At 42.0% G+C, this 20,052-nt stretch overlaps 2 protein-coding genes and 1 pseudogene across 3 annotated transcripts; all 3 read right to left on the reverse strand.

Moving 5' to 3' along the window:
- Nucleotides 1–23: 23 nt before the first annotated feature.
- Nucleotides 24–1,885, reverse strand: LOC106412563 (cytochrome P450 81C13-like). The gene has a single exon (XM_013853470.3). It carries the CDS (start codon nt 1,651–1,653, stop codon nt 157–159), a length of 1,497 nt encoding a protein of 498 aa, XP_013708924.1. The 5' UTR covers nt 1,654–1,885; the 3' UTR covers nt 24–156.
- Nucleotides 1,886–8,843: 6,958 nt separating this feature from the next.
- On the reverse strand, nt 8,844–12,260 carry LOC106412578 (nonsense-mediated mRNA decay factor SMG7-like). 2 transcript variants are annotated; one of them, XM_013853501.3, is made up of 5 exons: nt 12,099–12,260; nt 10,947–11,018; nt 10,026–10,535; nt 9,554–9,751; nt 8,844–9,465 (listed from the first exon to the last, which is right to left on the reverse strand). In XM_013853501.3, the coding sequence occupies exons 3-5, from the start codon at nt 10,088–10,090 to the stop codon at nt 9,372–9,374; spliced, it is 357 nt and encodes a 118-aa protein (XP_013708955.1). In that variant the 5' UTR covers nt 10,091–10,535; nt 10,947–11,018; nt 12,099–12,260; the 3' UTR covers nt 8,844–9,371. The 2 variants fall into 2 exon arrangements, with proteins under 2 accessions (XP_013708955.1, XP_013708954.1); XM_013853500.3 differs by lacking the exon at nt 12,099–12,260 and adding an exon at nt 11,266–11,832.
- Nucleotides 12,261–17,389: 5,129 nt separating this feature from the next.
- LOC111209894 lies at nt 17,390–18,431 on the reverse strand (annotated as a pseudogene).
- Between the last annotated feature and the right edge of the window lie 1,621 nt (nt 18,432–20,052).

Consider the following 20,052-nt stretch of genomic DNA (forward strand, 5'->3'; position numbering starts at 1 on the left):
AATGCCAAGGAAGAACGAAAAAATGAAGAAACTGATTCCACTATTAAGGTAACTATTTGTGATTTATGATCATTATTCATTCTCCTTATTGTACATGTGTATATATAAAAAAAGCAATCGTCTAAAGCAACTCTATTGGCCACAATACAGATGACACTAGAGCTGAGACAAGATAGGAACCATATCAGGCCGTAGCTTAGGCAACGCGACAAGTGGCTCAGCCTTAGACATTGCCACACCAAAAACAGCCCTCATGTCTATATCTCCTTCATCTACCTTCTCCCAATCAAAACACTGAACCAATGCTCCGACAGCAAGCGCCACTGTCCTCATTCCAAATCCAGCTCCAGGGCATGCTCTCCTCCCAACTCCAAACGGCAAGAACCTGTAACCATCTCTATCGCCAAGAAACCCTTCAAATCTCTCAGGCTTGAAAACATCCCCGTCTTCCCAAAGCTCACCGTTTCTATGAACATCCCAGGCATTTACGAACAACATTGTGTTTTCCGGAAGCTCGTAGTTGCCTAAGTTGAATCTCTTTGATGAGCAGTGAGGAAGCAAGAGTGGAGCTACGGGGTATAGCCTGAGCGTCTCGTAGATGACACACCGAAGATAAGGTAAGCTCGAGAGATCGGAGTCTTGTATAATCCCTTTTTGCTTAGCATTAGATTTGATTTCTTCTCTGAGCTTCTCAAGCTTATCAGGATGGTTCAGCAAAACCGACATTGCCCATTCCATTACCGCAGGTGAAGTATCAGTTCCGCCGTTGAACATAAGCACTACGATTCCTTTGATGACATCATCTGAGTAGAACTCTGGTTCTGTTTCTTGAAGGCGTAAGAACTTCTCCACTACCGAACCGGTTGAATCAAATTTCTTCATCCGAACATCATCAATGAGTCGTTGAAGATACTCATCTCTCATCCTCTGCATCTCCATCACTCTCTTCTCAATACCTTTGAACCCAATCCACCTCAACACTGGGAAAAAATCGCAGACGTTCATCGACATGCTCGAGAAGAACCTCGACTTGAAATCATCAAAGAACCTCTTCTCTGATTCCGGACCGCTCTCTTCAACGCCACGACTCCCAGAGACTAACCTGAGCATGACCTGAGCAGTGAGAAGCGTGAAATGATACTTGAGATCCACTTTCCTAGAGTCAACGGATGATCTGAAGAGTCTCGAACAGAGATTCAAGACTTCTTCGTTACGGATAAAGGAGTTCTTCTGGAGACTTGTGGAGGAGAAGACCTCGAGGGTGGAGAGACGGCGGAGAGTTCTCCAGAGATCTCCGTAAGGAGCGAGTCCGAAGTTCTTGTAGCCGTAGCTGAAGTGATCAGAGGTGATGGTCCTGGGGCGGTTCGCGAGGGTTTGGTCGTGGTTGGTGAAGCACTCTTCGATGGATTCTGGGGAAGAGAGGACAAGGACGGGACGGCATCCGAATTTTAGAAAGAGAACAGGGCCGTGGACTGAAGAGAGGTGATGGAGAGCTTGTGGTAAAGGAAACTTCTTGATAAGGTGAAGATGGCCGATGATGGGAAGAGACGTAGGGGTTGGTGGTAACTTGGAGTTTTGACTCCAAAGGGATCTGGCGAAGAAGAAGAAGATAGGAGCTGTGAGAGAGAAGATGATAAACCAGAGATTTTCCATTTTCTTCTTTTTTTTCTGGTCAAGGCTGAAGATTGATTGACAAGAAGAGGACGAAAGATGAATTAGAGATATCAACAAAACAATTGACAGTGGTTATTTTTTTGTTTATCCCACACATAGAAAATTGAATTACAACATGTTTTCAACGAGTTTGGTCGGAACTGAAGCTTCTTGATATACATTTATGTACATTTTTCTTAGTGTTGGTAGTAAAGTAGAAGATGGTCAATTTGGTGGGTTTGTTCTTACTTGTCTCTTGCTATCTAGGTTTGTTCTTGCACGTAAGATAAGAGGTATATTTCAGTTGTGACTATCATTTGTTTGTTCTTGAGGTCAACTGTTTTGCAGTTTGTATAATTGTTGATCACATTCTTTTCGTGATAACAGATAAAGACTTAGTTGACAAAACATAGAAAAATGTAGGATCTTAAAGTTGATGTTCATTTGTTTTAACTGAGGTTGAGCTGGCTCCTCGGATGAGCTTATTTTTCTAATCCTAGGTTTTGACATTGACTTGGTGGAAGTCATTTTTCAGACTATTATTTTTCTCATAAGTATATCCGTGCGTTTTAGTTTCAATTTCTCAAAAAGGTGCAAGGCTTTTTCTTTTAAATGATGCAGGCCAAGGTTCTTCTTACTTAATGTGCATTGACATAGTTTACAGATGGACCACCTGAGTTGTTGGTGGACTAATCCTCTCTTGTTCAATAACTAATTGTGGTGGTGTGCATAAACTAGTTCTCTGGAAAATGTTAGTGTTCATGATCCACGTTTCGTTGTGACTTGGTTGGAAAGCCTTTTTTTTTCTTTTCTTTTAAGTCACTCACTGCCTTTATTATGCCTTCTGCTTACCTTAAAGAAGGATTTAGGATGACCACTAAACATGTTTGTTTACTTTTAAGGTCAACTATTTTGGTGACTTTTGTAACTTGGCTCTCAGGTTTAGTCGTTGACTTGCTGTGAAGTATATACATATAGTAATTCCACCCAGTCTTAGGTCTCTTGTGATAATACTAGCTGTGTTTCTTCCTGTGCAAAAATGGCCAGCTCTATGCTCTTCTTTTCATTTATTTTGATTCTCCCTTGTGTCTGTTCAATCCATTTTAAGATAACTCGTTTCAACCAAAGTTCTGAAATAGCATACCAAGGAGATGCAAGATCAAAAAGAGGTCTGTTGAGCTTACCAGCATCAACTTCACTTGCCGTGCTGGTTGGGTCACTTACGGTAAAGAGGTTCCTCTATGGGATCCAGTAATAGGTAAGCCCTTCGGATTTCACCACCCGCTTCTCCTTCAGAATCGATACTGGCCGTGCTAAGTTCGGTAAGTATGGCCAAGGGTTCGCTTTCTTCTTAGCCCCGGCTCGAATCAGAATGCCTTCCAACTCAGCCGGTGGTTTCTTGGGTCTCTTTAATCAAACCAGCGTTAAGTCTTCCTCTTTGAAATAAGTTATTATTGAATAGAATGAAAACAGCCCCCTATTCTCACAACTAAAGCTCTGTATTTATACATAGACGTTTCCTATTAGGATAAGGACTAGGAAACTAAACATCATTATCTATCTAGAAGTAGGAGTTATCTCCATATAACTTGTAGTTATCCCAATACTCCCCCTCAAGTTGGCAGTGTGAGATTGCGAACACCCAACTTGGACACAAATCTTTCAAATGCCGGTCCTGGTAATGACTTTGTAAGAATGTCAGCGAGTTGATTCTTTGACGTGACATGTTCAGTAGTAATGAGTTTAGACTTGAGTGCATCGCGGACATGGTGACAGTCGCGCTCGATATGCTTGGTACGCTCATGAAACACCGGGTTTGCAGCAATATACAGAGCGGATTTACTGTCACAGTAGAGCTTCATTGGCGTTGGATGCGCAATGCCAAAGGACTCGAGAAGGCCCTTCATCCATTTTAGGTCTTTGAGAGCAACAGACATTGCACGATATTCAGCTTCAGCCGACGAAAGAGAGACTGTATCTTGCTTCTTGGTCTGCCAAGCAACCGGAGACTCACCTAAGAAGGTAATATATGCACTCAGAAAACGCCTAGACAGAGGGCAAGATGACCAATCAGAGTCACAGTAGACACTTAGTTGCAGGTTATCATCGGCTTGAAGAAATATTCCCTGGCCTGGACTTCCTTTGAGGTATCGAACTACCCGTAACGCAGCTTCCCAGTGAGGTAATAGCGGCTTGTGCAGGAATTGAGACAGAGTATGGATAGCATATCCAAGGTCAGGACGCGTATTAGTGAGGTAGATTAAACGACCTACCAAACGTCTGTATTGTTGTATGTTAGCGAGAGGTCCTGTAGCCAAAGCAAGCTTGTGGTTGAGTTCCATAGGTGCAGGAGCTGGTTTAGCACCAAGAAGACCAGTCTCTGCAATAATATCAAGAGCATACTTCCGTTGAGAAACATAAAACCCTGTCTGATTCCTAGCAACTTCGAGACCCAAGAAGTATTTTAATGTGCCAAGATCCTTCATCTTAAAGCACCGGTGAAGATAGTCTTTGAATTCTTGTAGAACTTTAGCATCATTAGAGGCAATCACGAAGTCATCCACGTATACCAAGATATGCAAACATGTGGAACCCCGTACTTTAGAGAAAAGAGACTGGTCAGCATAGTCATGAGAGAAACCAAAGTCCTGGAGCGCCTTAGTAAGCTTAGAGTACCAACAGCGTGGTGCTTGGCGCAGCCCGTACAGAGACTTTTTGAGACGACAGACCTTGGTCGGATCGGAGCATTTAAAACCCTGCGGGAGTTTCATATATATCTCTTCTTCGAGGTCACCATGTAAAAATGCGTTTGTAACATCCATCTGGTGGACAAACCAATTCTTGACTGCAGCTAGTTTGAGTATGAAGCGGACCGAGGCGAGTTTAGCAACAGGCGCAAATGTGTCAGTGAAGTCTTCACCTTCGGTTTGATGATTACCAAGCACAACGAGACGTGCTTTAGGTCGTTCTAACGTGCCATCCGCATTATACTTGTTAGAGTAAAGCCACTGGTTGCCAAGGGCTTTCTTGCCCGGAGGTAGATTAGTGACCTCCCATGTATCAGTGGCTTCAAAGGCCGTGACCTCCTTGTGCATTGCATCGCCCCATATCTTGAGTTTAGAAGCCTCGCGATAGCTCTTAGGAACATCATCATGAATAAGAGCAGCCATAAACGCTTGATGCGTAACTGAAAATATCTTGTCAGTGAGATAGCTAGATATAGGGTATGGGGTCATACCTGAGACCGTTTCTGGAGGACCAAGATCAGGCGAGTAGAGTACGTGAGAGGGTTTATTATCATGTTGAGCTGAATGGGTCACATAGTCTTTGAGTAGAATTGATGTAGTTTTATGCCTTTGACCTCGACCAAGAATCTCTGGTATGCCTGGGGATGCAGTAAATTCATCTGTAGTAGGAGGCACAGGAGTTACAGACTGGTGCGGTGATGCTGGAGAAGTATGAATAGCTGCTGTAGGCATTACAGGATTTGTTTCAGACGTAGGCGGAAGACTAGTACTAACCGGTGGTGGGACTGTGTGATCTGAACTGGTAGGAGGAGAAGGTGGCAGAGGCAGCGAACTCCCCCTTGAGTCCAAGTTCGGTAGTAACCAATCATCTATAGTAGGGTCATAATGATTCATAGGTGGTGTAACATATGCATCAGTATGTACACCAGGGAACTTTGATTCAGAGAAGGCAACATCTCTGCTACTGAAGAACTCGTGAGTGTCAAGATCATATAATTTCCATGCTTTCTTACCATAAGGATAGCCAACAAAGATACACTTTCTGCTGCGATCGCCAAATTTGTCTTTGTCACGCGCCTTCCGATGAGAGTAACACAAACACCCAAAGACACGGAGCTTATCATAATCTGGTTTTGTTCCAAATAAAAGTTCATAAGGTGTTTTTCCTTGAAGAACTTGAGATGGCGTGCGATTTATTAAGTGAGCAGCTGTTAGTATGCTCTCACCCAAGAATGTGACTGGGAGATGTGCTTGAAATAGACACGCCCGAGCTACGTTTAGGATGTGGCGATGCTTCCGTTCGACTCGAGCGTTCTGCTGTGGTGTGTCTACACATGAGGTTTGATGGACAATACCTTGCTGTTTGAAGTAGGACGAGAGGGTGAGAAATTCAGAACCATTATCTGTGCGAACTGTCCTTACTTTCTTGCCAAACTGGCGCTCAGACAGAGCCATGAATTCTTTGAGCAATTTCGAGACCTCTGACTTCTCTAACATCAGATATGTCCACACTGCCCGCGAGTAATCGTCAACAATAGTTAAGAAGTATCTAGCACCACACGAAGAAGTTGTTCTGTAGGGTCCCCACACATCACAATGAATCAGAGAGAATGGTTCAAAAGCTTTATGTGAACTATTATTAAAAACTTGGCGCGTTTGTTTAGCGCGAAAACAAATCTCACAACTCGAGGCTTGCTCAGAATCGAAAACCAGTTTATCTAAAACATGTAAAGATGACAAAACTCGAAAAGAAGGGTGTCCAAGTCTCCTATGCCAAAGTTCTGAAGTAGATGAATTCTTGTACTCAGTCCGATGAACACGTGCAGCCGTGACCCCTGTGAAGTAATAAACCCCCTCACGTTCTTCACCCGTTCCAATCAGGGTCTTCGTAAAACGGTCCTGCAAAACACATAAGGTGTCAGTGAAGATAGCAATACAGCCAGTTTGTTTAAGAAGACAAGACACCGATATCAATGTGCAGTTAAAATCTTCAACATATAAAACATCAGTTAGGTAGTAGTCTCGGCTGAGAACAAGTTTGCCCTTCTTTGTTGCTTTAGAGAAGCGGCCATTTGGAAATCTGACCGAGGAAGAATGTATATCAACGACATCACTCAGGATTGAAAGGTCTCCTGTCATATGATGCGATGCGCCTGTATCTATGATAACATCTTTAGGTGTAGGTTTACCCGAAAGTTTTTCAGAAGACAATGATTGTTGAGTGGTCTGAAGAAGTTGAAGTAGTTGAGTGATCTGATCGTTGTTAAGTGTTGGAGAGGGAGCCGCAGAGGCATTGTTTGTTAGTGCTCTCGAAGAGTTAGACCTGCCACGACCCCGTCCTGAGTTCTGAGAACGTCCACCACGTCCACGAGAATTATTTCCTGCATTCGTGGTATTCTTCTGTTCATACCACCATTCTGGATAGCCGTGCAAGAGAAAACATTCACTCTGATCATGTCCTTTGCGAGAGCAATGAGTACATGATCGATTTGGATCCCGACTTCGGGTGAAGACTGTTGTAGGTTGTTGCGTAGTGGTTTTGACAAGATCAGTTTGAGCAGCTTGAGCAGTGAAGCCGACTGCCTCTGTTTTGTGTTCCTTTGATCGTGATGTATTGTTGTGTTGTTCTTCACGGATGACGCGGGAGTACACATTGTTGATGTCGGGAAGAGGGTCCTCATCAATTATCTGAGATCTGATGTTACGAAACCGAGACTCATCCAGTCCAAATAAGAACTTGTGAACTCGTATCTCCGCTCGTTCTTTTTCTATATCTGCGGAAGCATCACAAGAGCAAGATCGAGGTGTCTTGAGATTATCAAGTTCCTCCCATAGTTTCGCGAGCCGGCCATAGTACTCGATCACAGTCTGACCATCTTGTTGACATGTATTAATTTCATCACGAAGTTGATGAAGTCGGACCCCATTCCGAACAGAGAACCGACGCTGGAGGTTGTCCCAAAGCTTATGCGCGTCAGGTACAAAGGTTACGGTTGATCTGATTTTAGGGTCTATGGACGTTCTGATCCATCCAACAAGCATCGAGTTTGTAGCTAACCATCGTGAGAGATCTGGTTCTGTCGCAGGTTTTGGGATTGTTCCCCGGATGAAACTTAGCTTTCGCTTGGCTTGGATAGAGTTTGATAACTCTGTAGCCCATTCCGTATAATTATCACCGCGAAGCAAAACAGAGGTAATCAGTGCTCCAGGGTTGTCGGAAGGGTGTAGATAGTATATGCTAGAAGCATCATTAGGAGAGGGTAAGGTTGCCATAGGCGTAGAGGACAGAGCTAAAGTCGTGTCTCCCATGTTTCTTGAGTATCAAGAAACACGTTTTAGTAGTAGAAAAAAAAAATTAGGTTTCAGGTTCTTTTTGCTCTGATACCATGAAATAAGTTATTATTGAATAGAATGAAAACAGCCCCCTATTCTCACAACTAAAGCTCTGTATTTATACATAGACGTTTCCTATTAGGATAAGGACTAGGAAACTAAACATCATTATCTATCTAGAAGTAGGAGTTATCTCCATATAACTTGTAGTTATCCCAATACTCTTTCCCACTCGTTCAGGTACACGTTTACTAATACAAACTGGGATCCTGTCGACATGACATCTCACGTGGGAATCAACAACAACTCTCTAATGTCTTCCATCGTCACTTCTTGGAACGCAACGTTACACAACAAATATATAGCTCGCGTGCTGATCTTCTACGATTCCTCTAGAAGAAACTTGAGCTGCCTCTTGGAGTTATAATAAAACATCTGATCCTAAGGAGAACTCTGCATCAACTGGATCGTTCAGCGAGGGAAACAGACTTCTGTCGTGGGAGTACAGTTCAAGCCTAGAGCCACGAGATATCAAGAAGATTGAAACTGACAGGAAGGTGATGATCATCGGTGTTTCAGTTACAGGTTTTGTTTTAGTGACCTTTCTTTGTCTCCTTTTATTAATTTATAGAGATATTAATTTATCAAAGTTTCCTTATTTAGATTTTTTTTAAATATTTTTATTTATAAAGTAAGAAAATATTTAATTTTACCGTATGTATATTATTTAAATTTTAGAAATTTAATTTTCATATTGTTTTAATATCTTATTTGGTGTATATTTTTATGTTTTATAGAATTGTTACGTGGATTTCGATATAATTTTACTAAATATTATCAGAATATGTTGAAATGTTAAAAAAATAAAAGTATTTTCATTGTGAATATTAAACCAACAATATAATGTTTAACTTGTACTTATATAAAATTATATTTAATGGGATTATATATTTATATGGGAGTTCTAAAAATATTATTATCTTATTATTTTATCAATTTATGTAATATTTAACATCGGCTCAATTTGAGACCGGTGAAATTTATTAATTTATAGAGATTATTAATTTATCGAGTATTAATTTGTAGAAGTTTTACGGTACTATACTAGTATAGACTATATAATTTGGGTTTAACTATAGAATTTAATATTTACAACTCGGCAAAAAAAGTCATTTCTTAAAAATAAAGAATATCTATAAGAATTGAAAACGGCTTTTGTCATACATGACTTTTAGTCGTGAGGATGGTGAGACTAATATAGTATTAAGTCTTGACGTGCATTGATTCTCTTGCTGGGCCCAGACGCCGGAACTGACCCTTTTGGAAGAACGTTCAACACCAACGGCCCGTATATTCCGGCAACATAGACTCCCGGAGAAGACGAATAACCCCCGGTGATGTGGCCATCCTCGGCCACCACCGTCGCCAGCTTCCCGTTGACCGTCTTAGAGACATCAGATACCTCTCCTGAGATGATGATGCGCACACTGCTCCATTACGTGTCCAAGTAACTCAAAACTTGCTGTTAAGGAGTTTCTAGCATATGACTGACCTCCCTTGTCTTTCTTCGAGTTATCGACGCTGAATATAAGAAGCGTTACGAGCCTAACAATAAAAAGTGCGCTGTCACTGGTGTCTTTACCAAAAAATCATATCTTCCGTTAAGCTCGACCAAATCAGATCTCGTAGACTGCTGCTAGTGGAACCAAGAACATCTGAGAATGTCTCGAGGCTGAACAAAGACAAGTGATAAACATTACACCAGAGATCCAGTAACAGAGGCTAGAACAAACTAATTTTCAGAAAGAAAGCAAACATACCTTGTTCGGGTAAAAAGAATCCCGTTGAGACGAACAAATTTAACGCAGAATGCTTTGAGCATCTCATCTGCGCTAGTTACTTTATCCTTCTCAGGAACAGCTACCACGTCCGCATCTTTATCGCCGCCTTTACCTCTTCTTTTACCAGTGGGCCTTCTAGACGAGTCTTTGGGAGCGGTAAACAAATTGGGCACGATTCTGCTCAACAGAGATAAAGATGTATTAGTGCTAAGAAAGTGAGAGTATAATCTCTCTATTACGCTAAGCCACTAGCATAGTTACAAAACAGAAGCTTATTAGTTAACCATTTCAAAAGCAACAATCAAGTTGTCTCCACAGCTAAACTCCGGAAATAACGAATAGGAAGCAATTATAGCAAAAGCTGAGACATTAAGTTGATACCATTAGACAAACTATAAGACATAGTTGTACCAACTAAAAACATCACGTGAAAGAGACAAGGAAATATAACCTGATGATGTGGGTTTCCACTTGACGCAGCAGCATGCTCTCGGTTCTTAGAATCTCCCTCTCCATATAATCCTTTATACCGAGCAAGATCACCAAGGTATATAAAGCAACGGTGACAAGACACCAAAGCCTTTCTGAACTTCTGCTATCTTCTTTCCATCCAAGGGAAGCCCATACTTGGCTCTAATTTTTAAGATCGTTTTCATGGTAAAACCCCATGTTGCTTCTGAAAGGAAAGTTCTGAACTGCAGCTTGAGGTTTGCGACCCTGTCAGGCCTAGATGGACCCTTTGAATTTTGAGCCACACTCGGGTTACTAGGAGCCAGGACAGCACTGAAAGTCTTCAATCCTTTTGTAATGCAGCTGCCACAGAGTAAACTCCATGTTGTGCTCCTCGGAAACGTGTGGTCTTCAAGAATGATTGCTTCATAAAATTTTCACGAATCTGCTGCCACGGATTTGGATCAGAAGGATTCCGAGGGTGAGCACGCTTGATTTCTAACTCAACAGTCTGCAAAGTATGAATTTACTGTCACTGAGATGAAGATCCAAATCTAACAAAAAAGACATAGGATCAAGCACAGAGACAACACGGCCTATACAACCCTACAAAGATGAGCTAAGACGAACCCATACAGACCCTCTAAAACAGGCCCGGCTTAAAAAGTATTTGGCCCCTGTGCTATACAAAATTTTGTTTACCTATGTTAGTGAATAATTTAAAAAATTGGACCCTTAATTTAAAAGAATTTCAAAAATGAAGACCCTAAATTAGTAAAGAAATATTAATGAAAATATGAGGACCCAGTGCTCTTGCACCTCCCGCACCACCCCAAAGCCGGCACTGTCTAAAAGGCATGCTAAGAAAAAAAATACTCCAAAACAAAAAAGCCATATTAAGCCAAGTACGAGAGGGAGCCACCTTATCGAATATTCTTATCCATCTGCAAAGTCATCATCCATTCAAATCCTTCAAGGTTATTTCACACACAACCTGCAATAAGAAAAAGAAGAATCTCAGTAAGCTTAAACCTCTGCTTGTGTCCTTATCTACAAGGATGGAGATAAAAATAATGTCATAATCTTATCTAATATAACAAGATTAAACAAAACCAATCATCTAAAGTACTTCCAATCTCTATGCTAATAGAAAACACACTCAATATATATCGGCTACATAACATTATTCTAATCAGGTTTTCCTGTAAAGTTCCAAAGGAATCATGTGTTGAAGTCAAAACCTTGAATAGAAATTGAATAATAATTAACAACAGTGCCACCGATCAGCCGCCGCATGATTCCTCCGTGCCTCCGCCGCGAGATGTAGGGAGGAAAAAGAGGAAGGGCCATTGCTTTCCACCTAGTACTTGTGTTTGTGTTTGTGTTTATGAGAGAGAAACTGTGGATGGATTGGGTCATGAATGTCGGAGAAAGTCACGAGTCGGGTCAAGAAAAACTTTAAGTCGTATTTAAATCAATCCCACCAATCACAGTACTCCACATCAGCAACAGCTGGTATGTCCCTCCTGCTCCATGGCCTATTTAATTCTGGACTAGGTAGGTTCTTACTTCAGTTCCTCGTTACGACCTTCTTGTAACCGAATAATATTTCTTTTTGAACTGTGAGGCTTTCTATTAAAATTTGTAACCGAATAATATTCTTACAACTTTCTCACTTAACAAAACTAAACTACTAATCTGTGATGATAACACATTGCAATTTCTCACACATAATATTGTTAGAGCATCTTTATCCCTAGAACCCATTAGGGTCTCTTAATCAATTGTTTAGTAATAAATTTGTGTTAAAAACTTTAGTTAAGAAACACCTAAATTTGTGTCCTCCATTGCAAGTTTCTTAAGTAGGTTCTTAAAAAAAATTGAAAAAACTTGAGAAAGAAGAAAGAACCTGAAAAGGAACATTTGATCTTGTGAATACACTTTCATTATTCATCAACTCAAGGGAATGAATTAACGATAGGAATCTCTCGGTGATTATTATGATAATCATGAATCTGTTAAAACGTAAAGCAGTCCAACTTAAACAAAGCATGGTAAAACGAGATACACTAACCTCTGATGGTGCAGGCTCCGATGAAGAGGGAAATGAGATAAACCTGCCAACATCCCGGCCGCACCGTATCTCCGACTCTCCTTCATCGTATCCACAGAATCTCCTGCGCCTCCGCGGTGGTGATGACGGCCCCGAGAGACATGACGGAGAGGCAGACGATGGGGATGGAGATGGAATTGGGAATTAGAAAGATAAGCAATTGTACTAAAATGATATTCTCTAGCAGAAAGAAACAGACAATTTCCAGATTATAAATCACAAGAAGCCCTTGCCTTTCCTGCACTCAATAAAACTATGAACTAACAACAGTTACAGTAATAGTATTCAATAGCACATACCAAACCAAGAAGAAGAAACAGACAGCTTATTAAATTTTCAAATATCAATCACCAGACAAGAAGCCATTGCTTTTTTGACTCCAAACTTAAAACGAATTACAATAATAGTATCAATCATCAGACAAGATGCCATTGCCTTTTTAACACACAAGAAGACTCACAAACTAACAACGAGTTACAATAATACTATGAAACACACAAACCAACCCCTAGAAGGGGAACTGGGATTGATTTTACTAAATCAAGTCAACTCTTATACTAAAACTTGAATTACTTAGCTTATCAAAGTCGGAGACTTTAAGAATGGTGAAGGGTATGGTTCCAAGTGAAGATCAAAAGAGATAAGAAAAAAAAGGGACTGACTTTGATGAGAAGGATGAGGAGAGCGGTCGATGGCTTGAAGCTCTCTAGCTGGCAAACATGTCCTCAATCTCTAGGTTCTGATTGTTCGATGGCGTCTCCGGTGATGTGATTCCTGGAAAACAATCAGACGGCGACGGGGAAGAGTCAGAAGACGGTGGCGGTTGCGGTTGATAAACCATCCAAGACTTCGCGTTGAGTCCCACGCCGAGGATGACGATCGTGAGGAAGCTCGTGATGTAGCAAGGAAGCTCCCGAGGAGGAGGAGGAATCGTCGATGATTTTGTTCTTCACAAAGTGATTTTGCCTTCCTCGTATTCTCCTCCCAAAACTCTATCAAAGCTACACGTGGCATACAAGAGACGTTGCTTGTGTGGCCTAATTAAGATACGTCTTCAATGATAATTGCCTTTTTTCATTTTTTTTAATTCCTAATTTTATTAAAAACCCTGATAAGATCCTCCTATAATGATGCTATTATGCTTCACATCTGGCATGCTCTCTGGATCCTAATTGGTTTTCTTTTTCGTATATGTTCGATGCATGTTTTTTGTTCCACCTTTTTAATATGCATATTTGCGTTCAGTTTGTATAATTGTGTGGCATACCACCACCACCGTTCATCATATTTATTTATTATTTTGGGTGAATGTGCGACTTTCTATCTTTATCTATATTATTAAACCGAGAGTATTTAATTCTTTTACAAGTTTTCTTTATCATATATCACAGATTATTGAAGTAAACTTCATCATCTTTAAAATGAAATCAAATGAAACTCGTTTTATAGACATGTCAATCAGAATAAGGAAACGGTTACACCATAAAAATTATATCCCTGACATCTTTTGCAACATATCTTAATCCACTATTTGACACACTGTCAATGAAGCTGAGAGGCTATGTATATCCATAGTCTGTGCTCTAATTGGGGTGATACAATCTTTGCATGACATGATAACTTTATCAAAATTGTTCACTACTTTCTTAGTGATAATTTCTGAATGCACATTTATTAGGTCTGCAAAATGGACTTGCGCTGCCTTTAGGGACTAATGATGTTCAAACACGGGAGAACATTGAGCATAGAACTTGTCATGTTGGACGAGAGGAACAAAGTGTGAAGGTGCTTTGTTCTGTAATTGATTCTCAGTTTTTAAGTGGATCGAGTACGTCATTTGACGGAATCGGTTTATTCTGGTTTCAACCAAATTAAACTTAAATAAATAAAACCAAATCACCAAATGCCTACCATATCAAACGCAAAAAGCAGGATGCAACACAACACTCTCAACTTAAACAAAGAACTCTAGTAGATTCAATGAAACGACATTCATGACATGATTATACGTAGAAGAAATCAAAAGCATTAGGCACTTAGCCATATAGACATAATTAAACCAGATTCAACAAAAGTTCACCTCTTATTAAAAATAGACAGTAGACACACAAAAGATACGATAGACACCACCATAGACGTGGCACTCTCTCTATAGCTGGCTCTCGTCGTGATGACGTCGCACTATAGCGGCTTCTTTTTAACAACGGTAAAACTCGAGTTGCAAGAGCAAAATTTTAAAGTTCGAAAATTTTGACCGGTCGTGGCTCACCTATAGTACGATGACGTCTCTTGCTTAGCTGACTCTGGCTCTCATTCCACATGCTGTTTCAATGGGACAAAACAGGGAAATTAAGGCAACCTCGTCTCCTCACTTTATTTCGAATATGTTTCTTTTTGTACAGAAGATCATTAATGCATGCAAGAAGTCGCTGACGTCGCTTATTATTCTCTTTAGGTTAGCGTTCAAAACTTTTTTGTTTACTCCACTCCTTCTTTCTTATACAAACAGTTTTAGATGTTTATCCCATATGTTTCCAAGTTTATTTTTCATGCATGGTTTCCAAGTTTATTTTTCATGCATGGTTTTCCACGTAGTATGTTTATTTTAAGTTTTTCGCTTGTTTGTTTTTGACAACAATTTAAAGTTCGTTACTGATCTATAAAACATCCCTTAATAAATATCGCCAAAGTAGATTCAATGAAACGACATTCATGAGATGATTATACGTAGAAGAAATCAAAAGCATTAGGCACTTAGCCATTTAGACCTAATTAAAGTTCGAAAATTTTGACCGGTCGTTGGCTCGTGGCTCACCTATAGTACGATGACGTCTCTTGCTTAGCTGACACTGGCTCTCCTTCCACATGCTGTTTCAATGGGACAAAACAGGGAAATTAAGGCAACCTCGTCTCCTCACTTTATTTCGAACGTTTCTTTCCATAGACGTGGCACTCTCTCTATAGCGGGCTCTCTCCGCCTTTATATTAATTGCTGTTGGTCTTGCAGCACAAACCGTCTGCAACCTTTCTACCCAGTTAAAAAATCTTGGCCACTCTCTCTCTCTCTCAACTCACTCTCTAGCTATGCCTCTCTTTACTCAGCTCTTTCACGTCCTTAACCTCTTTGCTCAGCTCTTCACTCAGCTCTTTAATATCCTTCACCACTATGCACAGCTCTTTCATACCGTGTGGGTGCCAGTTTGCGATGGGATCCGCGATGGGATCGCTGCTTGTTTAGATGGACTCGAGTACGTTCTAAGATTTGTGCTTCGTCCCCGTATGGTTCTTTCCAAGTTCACCCTGGTCGCCGTCTCAACCGTCTCAGGAGCCTTAAGCTTCGTCTGCCTTATGAAGAACGACAAAACGTTCGAAAGCGCGACGGAAAGAGGGGTCGGCGCGGCTATTGTGCTTTTCTATCTTGCACTGAGCGGATTCTTACACCCTCTCATCAGCCGATTGATCACTGAGATGATTTCGGAGGAGACCGTTCAGGCTTATGTGGAACGCTTTGAAACCCTTTTATGGGTCTCTAAGTGTCTCCTCACTTTGGTTGTCAGCGCTTCTATGGCTGCGCTTTCTAAGTTTGTAGAGATCGTATTCGTATGGAATGGATATGGGGTCGGTTTTAACTTTTCCATCTTGTGTCATCTGATTAGTATTTTCAAAATATACGGTGTCAGCGACATGTTGGGGGCTGCGGACGCCGTACTAAACGGGACTATAGCTCTTCTCGCGGCTTATTACAAGGATGATAACCTGGGAGAAGGAGATTGGCACTATAAAGCCGTTTTCTGTGTCAACTTTGTTCTCCTTTTGTTCAAGAACAAGCCGGCCACGGAGGTTGCTCAGACGGACGCTACGGAGGGTGCTCAGCCGGGGGTTTCTGAGTTGGAGTTGCCGGTGGTTAGGGCGAGCGAGGAGGACGAAATCGTGTAGAACATTCCACACATAATGGGCCGGGCCCTTTTATTTTCAGCTTTTGTTTTTTATCTTTTTTTTTGCTGTTTTGCCCGTTTCAGGGATTTATCACTATTTCCGCCGATGAACTTCTTATTTATAAATTATAATTTGTACCGTTTGGTTGTCTTTATTTAAGAGGGTTCCTTGAATTTTGTGGAAACTTCATCAAATTTCATCAAGCCAATTATAATTATGATGTCACTAACGTAAAATTGCAAAATATAATAATGCGACGAAATTTCTATTGATTGTCTTTGGAACATGAAAGCAAAGTTCCCCGAAGTTGAAGTTGAGTTTATCCCCGGAACAGATCATAGTTCGGTGATAATGAGTAGAAGAGGGGTCTTTGTTGCAAATCTTGTAAACTTGATAATGAGAGCATGTATCATACTGCACAATATGATAGTCGAAAATGAACGAGATGGATACGACACTCAGTACGATCCATCTGAATTTGAAGAAGAAGATGTAGCCAGCAGTTCACGGGTGCATAAGTCTAGTGGTACCGACATCCCTCCAAGCATCAATGAAATGCGTGCCACTCGGTTCAGATTCGCGAGTCGGAAATACATCATCAATTGAAGAATGATTTAATTGAGAATATTTGGAACAAATTTGGAGATGAAAATCAATAATTATTGTAATTTTATATGTTTAATCATGTAATAAATAAATATTAAAAAATTATCTTATTTTCCCATGTTTTAAAATTTATTATTTTTTTATTCTTAAGGATTTCATTCTGGGTAACACTATTGGAAATACAAATTTCATTAGAATCCTTAACTCTTAAAAAAAAATAAAATAGTATAATATACTTAAGGACTCCAATGGTGGAAACACCATTGGAGATGCTCTTAGGTCCAAAACAGAACAAGTTTCTTAATCTTTTTACTATTCTTCCTCGGGGAACCCTCAGTATCACGCGTTAATGTCATCTCATCCATCACCTGACTCGATTGATCATCAGCTTTAGACCTCATTGTCTCTAAAACACTCACCAAACCCTCAAGCGCCATGTCAGCATCCTCGCTTTTCATCAGCTCCTCTGCGACTTGTGCCGGCGTAATCACATCCCTTTGCATCAGTCGCTCTATCTCCGTCCGGCATTGCGGTGTCGTTCAGGCCCAAATAGTTAAGAGGCTAAAGTCTTGAACCCTTGGAAATTCAGCAGCCCTGATAACGTCAAGGGTCCCTAAACAACAAGAAAATGCCAATTAAATACACTAATACAAAAGTCTGGTTAGTATTGATTTCGGTTCGGTTCGGTTCGGTTAATTTCTACAATCTTGTTACCAAAACCGTAACAGATCCATAGAGACAGAACCAAACCTGAGACTCGCACAATCGATATCTTCAATGACAAGGATAGACCGGTTACGTGTCATCGCGAGCAAGAGCCTCCTCAGATCAGAGTCACGCATCACACTCGCGAGCTGAAGATCAAACTTGAGGTAATTCGCCATGGCTGCGACCAGACTAGACTTCCCCGTACCCGGTGGTCCGCACAGAAGGTAACCCCTCTTCCAAGCTTTCCCCACCCTCTTGTAAAAATCTTTCCTCCTTATGAACTTATCGAGATCGGCGATGACGTCACGCTTGAGCTCGTCTTCCATGGCCATCGTCTCGAAGGTGGAGGGATGGTCGAGGATAACCGATTCCCACCGGAGAGAGTTGAGAGAATGCAGCATCAAGATCCTCTGATCTCTTTGCCTTTGGTCTCCACGTGAGGGATGTAAGAGCTCAAGATCAGGTCTTTGTGCTTCTTATCGAAACTCAGCTCGAAGTACTCCGTCGTCGTCGACGGGGCTTCACCTCCCTCCGCCTCTTCCGCCGCCGTACGAATGTCCATTTCAGCTCGACGTCTTGGAACACATCGTTGATGATTTCTCCGTCGCTGAGAAACAAGTTGACGTGTTTGTCTTTATGTCCTTTGCTGATTCTGAGCCTGGCCGCGTCTGGACTGATCTTGGTGGAGAGATAATTCTGAGCGGTGGAACAGAGACCGGAGAGAAGAGTAGATGAAGTCTTGGATAGGAGCTGGGATGAGCTCGTGAGCCACTGACCGTATCATCATCATGTAACCAGCCATTGATGCGTATGCTGTGAAGATCGATGTAGGTGAGGGAAGATCCTTAGAGAAAAACATCGTATCTCTCTGTTTTTTTATTTTTCTTCTCTGTTTTCGACTGTGTGTTGTTGAAAGATGGAGAGAGTGGAAACGAGAGGTTAAAAGAGATATATAAACAAATAGATAAGCTTAAGGAAGAAGGTTTCACTTAGGGTTATAATTATGTGCTCATCTTAACGCTTAAGATCTCATTGTCTTAATTCAATGGATCTGTGATGTAGAGGAGGGATTTGACCATCCCACAATGCCCGAGAAATAGAAAGGTCTGGCCCGGATTAGGTAGAGCGACGACTCGATCGGTCGGCTCAAGAGTCAGGTCTCTCGGCTTGACTCTTGAGTACTTTTAGTCAATCATCATCGACTGAAGTACATTCGGCTCAGCGGCTGCTCGGACGTCTACGGGCTTCTCGGCCCAGCAGAGGAGGCCCACCAAGATGGCGTAAATTAGGTCAAGGACGAGGCATCAGGACGTCTATATAAGGGAAAGGGGAGACAACGAGAGAAGGATCCGAAATCACTTACTAACACTTGGCGGCTAGATTAGGGTTTTCACATCTGCTTCATCTTGCCGTTAGTTGTACTTTTCCGGTAGCTCATCGAGCCACCGGCTTCCTTTCTGTCGCACTCTCTTCGTTTCCCTTGTAACCGACTGAACGTTTTTCTCCGACCATTAATAAGACGTCTTTGTTTAAACCCATATCTTATTTATTACCGTTTTCCGATCAAACAGTTGGCGCCCACCGTGGGACAACTAGCAAAGTAACGTCAGAACTATGGTCGTTAGCAACGACAGTTCTTCGTCAGGCGAGGAGCGCGAAGCTCTCGAGGTGACGCCGGCTCCAGAGGTGACACCTACGCCTACACCAGTAACTCCACTTCCCCATCCTGCGTCTATGGAAACTATCCTGGCACGCCTCGGCCTACAAGAAGCGGCGCAGAAGGCGGCAGTTGACCAAATCACGGCGATAGCAAAGATCCTTGCTCCTCTCGCTGCAAACGCCGAAGCTTCAACGGCGCAGTATCGTCGACACCTGTTCGCCATAGAACGAACCACCGACTTAGCACCTACGCGGGATAACGATAACCAAAGCGCCGGTAACGACACCAACGCGCACACCGCAAGCGAACTAGCCGCGTTGAAACAGTCGGTCCTCGATATCAATTCGAAGATCCACCAGGTGACGACATCCGCGCCCCAAATCGAGCATGTACTCGCGGAATCTCTTCGTACACCCTTCACTCAAAAGGTTACCGGCGTGCGGCTACAAAAGATGGAGAAACTCCGTCTTCCAACCTTCAAAGGTCTCTCTGACCCTTTTACTCACGTCACGTCTTTCAACATAACGATGCGACGCGCAAACCTGACCGACGAGAGAGAACTACGTCGACTGTTTCCACGACCTCTCGACGGTTTTCCTTAAGAATTATATCATGTTCACCAACCAGGAAGCGACCGTGTCAGATTTGTGGAACCTCATTCACGCCAGCGACCAAAGTCTCCGCGACTTCATGGAGAAATTCAAAGCTATTGTCTCGAAGATTGATATTCCCGACCATATCGCCGTCAAATCTTTGATGAACACCTTGCACGTCGACTCCACATTCCGCCAGGATCTCTACCGATATCCGACAAAATCTGTCTCCGACGCCATCGCTCGCTCGCACAACTTTATCCGCATGGAAGAAGACACCAGAGCAAAGTTCGCAAAAGACGCAGCAGCGAGACAGCGATCCTCCCGAACAAACGACACCCGCGCCGAGCCCCGCCAGCACTCCTCCGGTGGAAATACCACTCAGAAGCGAGGCTACGTTAGCTCGGTCGAT

Source organism: Brassica napus, chromosome C9, assembly GCF_020379485.1.
Source record: "Brassica napus cultivar Da-Ae chromosome C9, Da-Ae, whole genome shotgun sequence".
Classification (NCBI taxonomy): Eukaryota; Viridiplantae; Streptophyta; class Magnoliopsida; order Brassicales; family Brassicaceae; genus Brassica; species Brassica napus.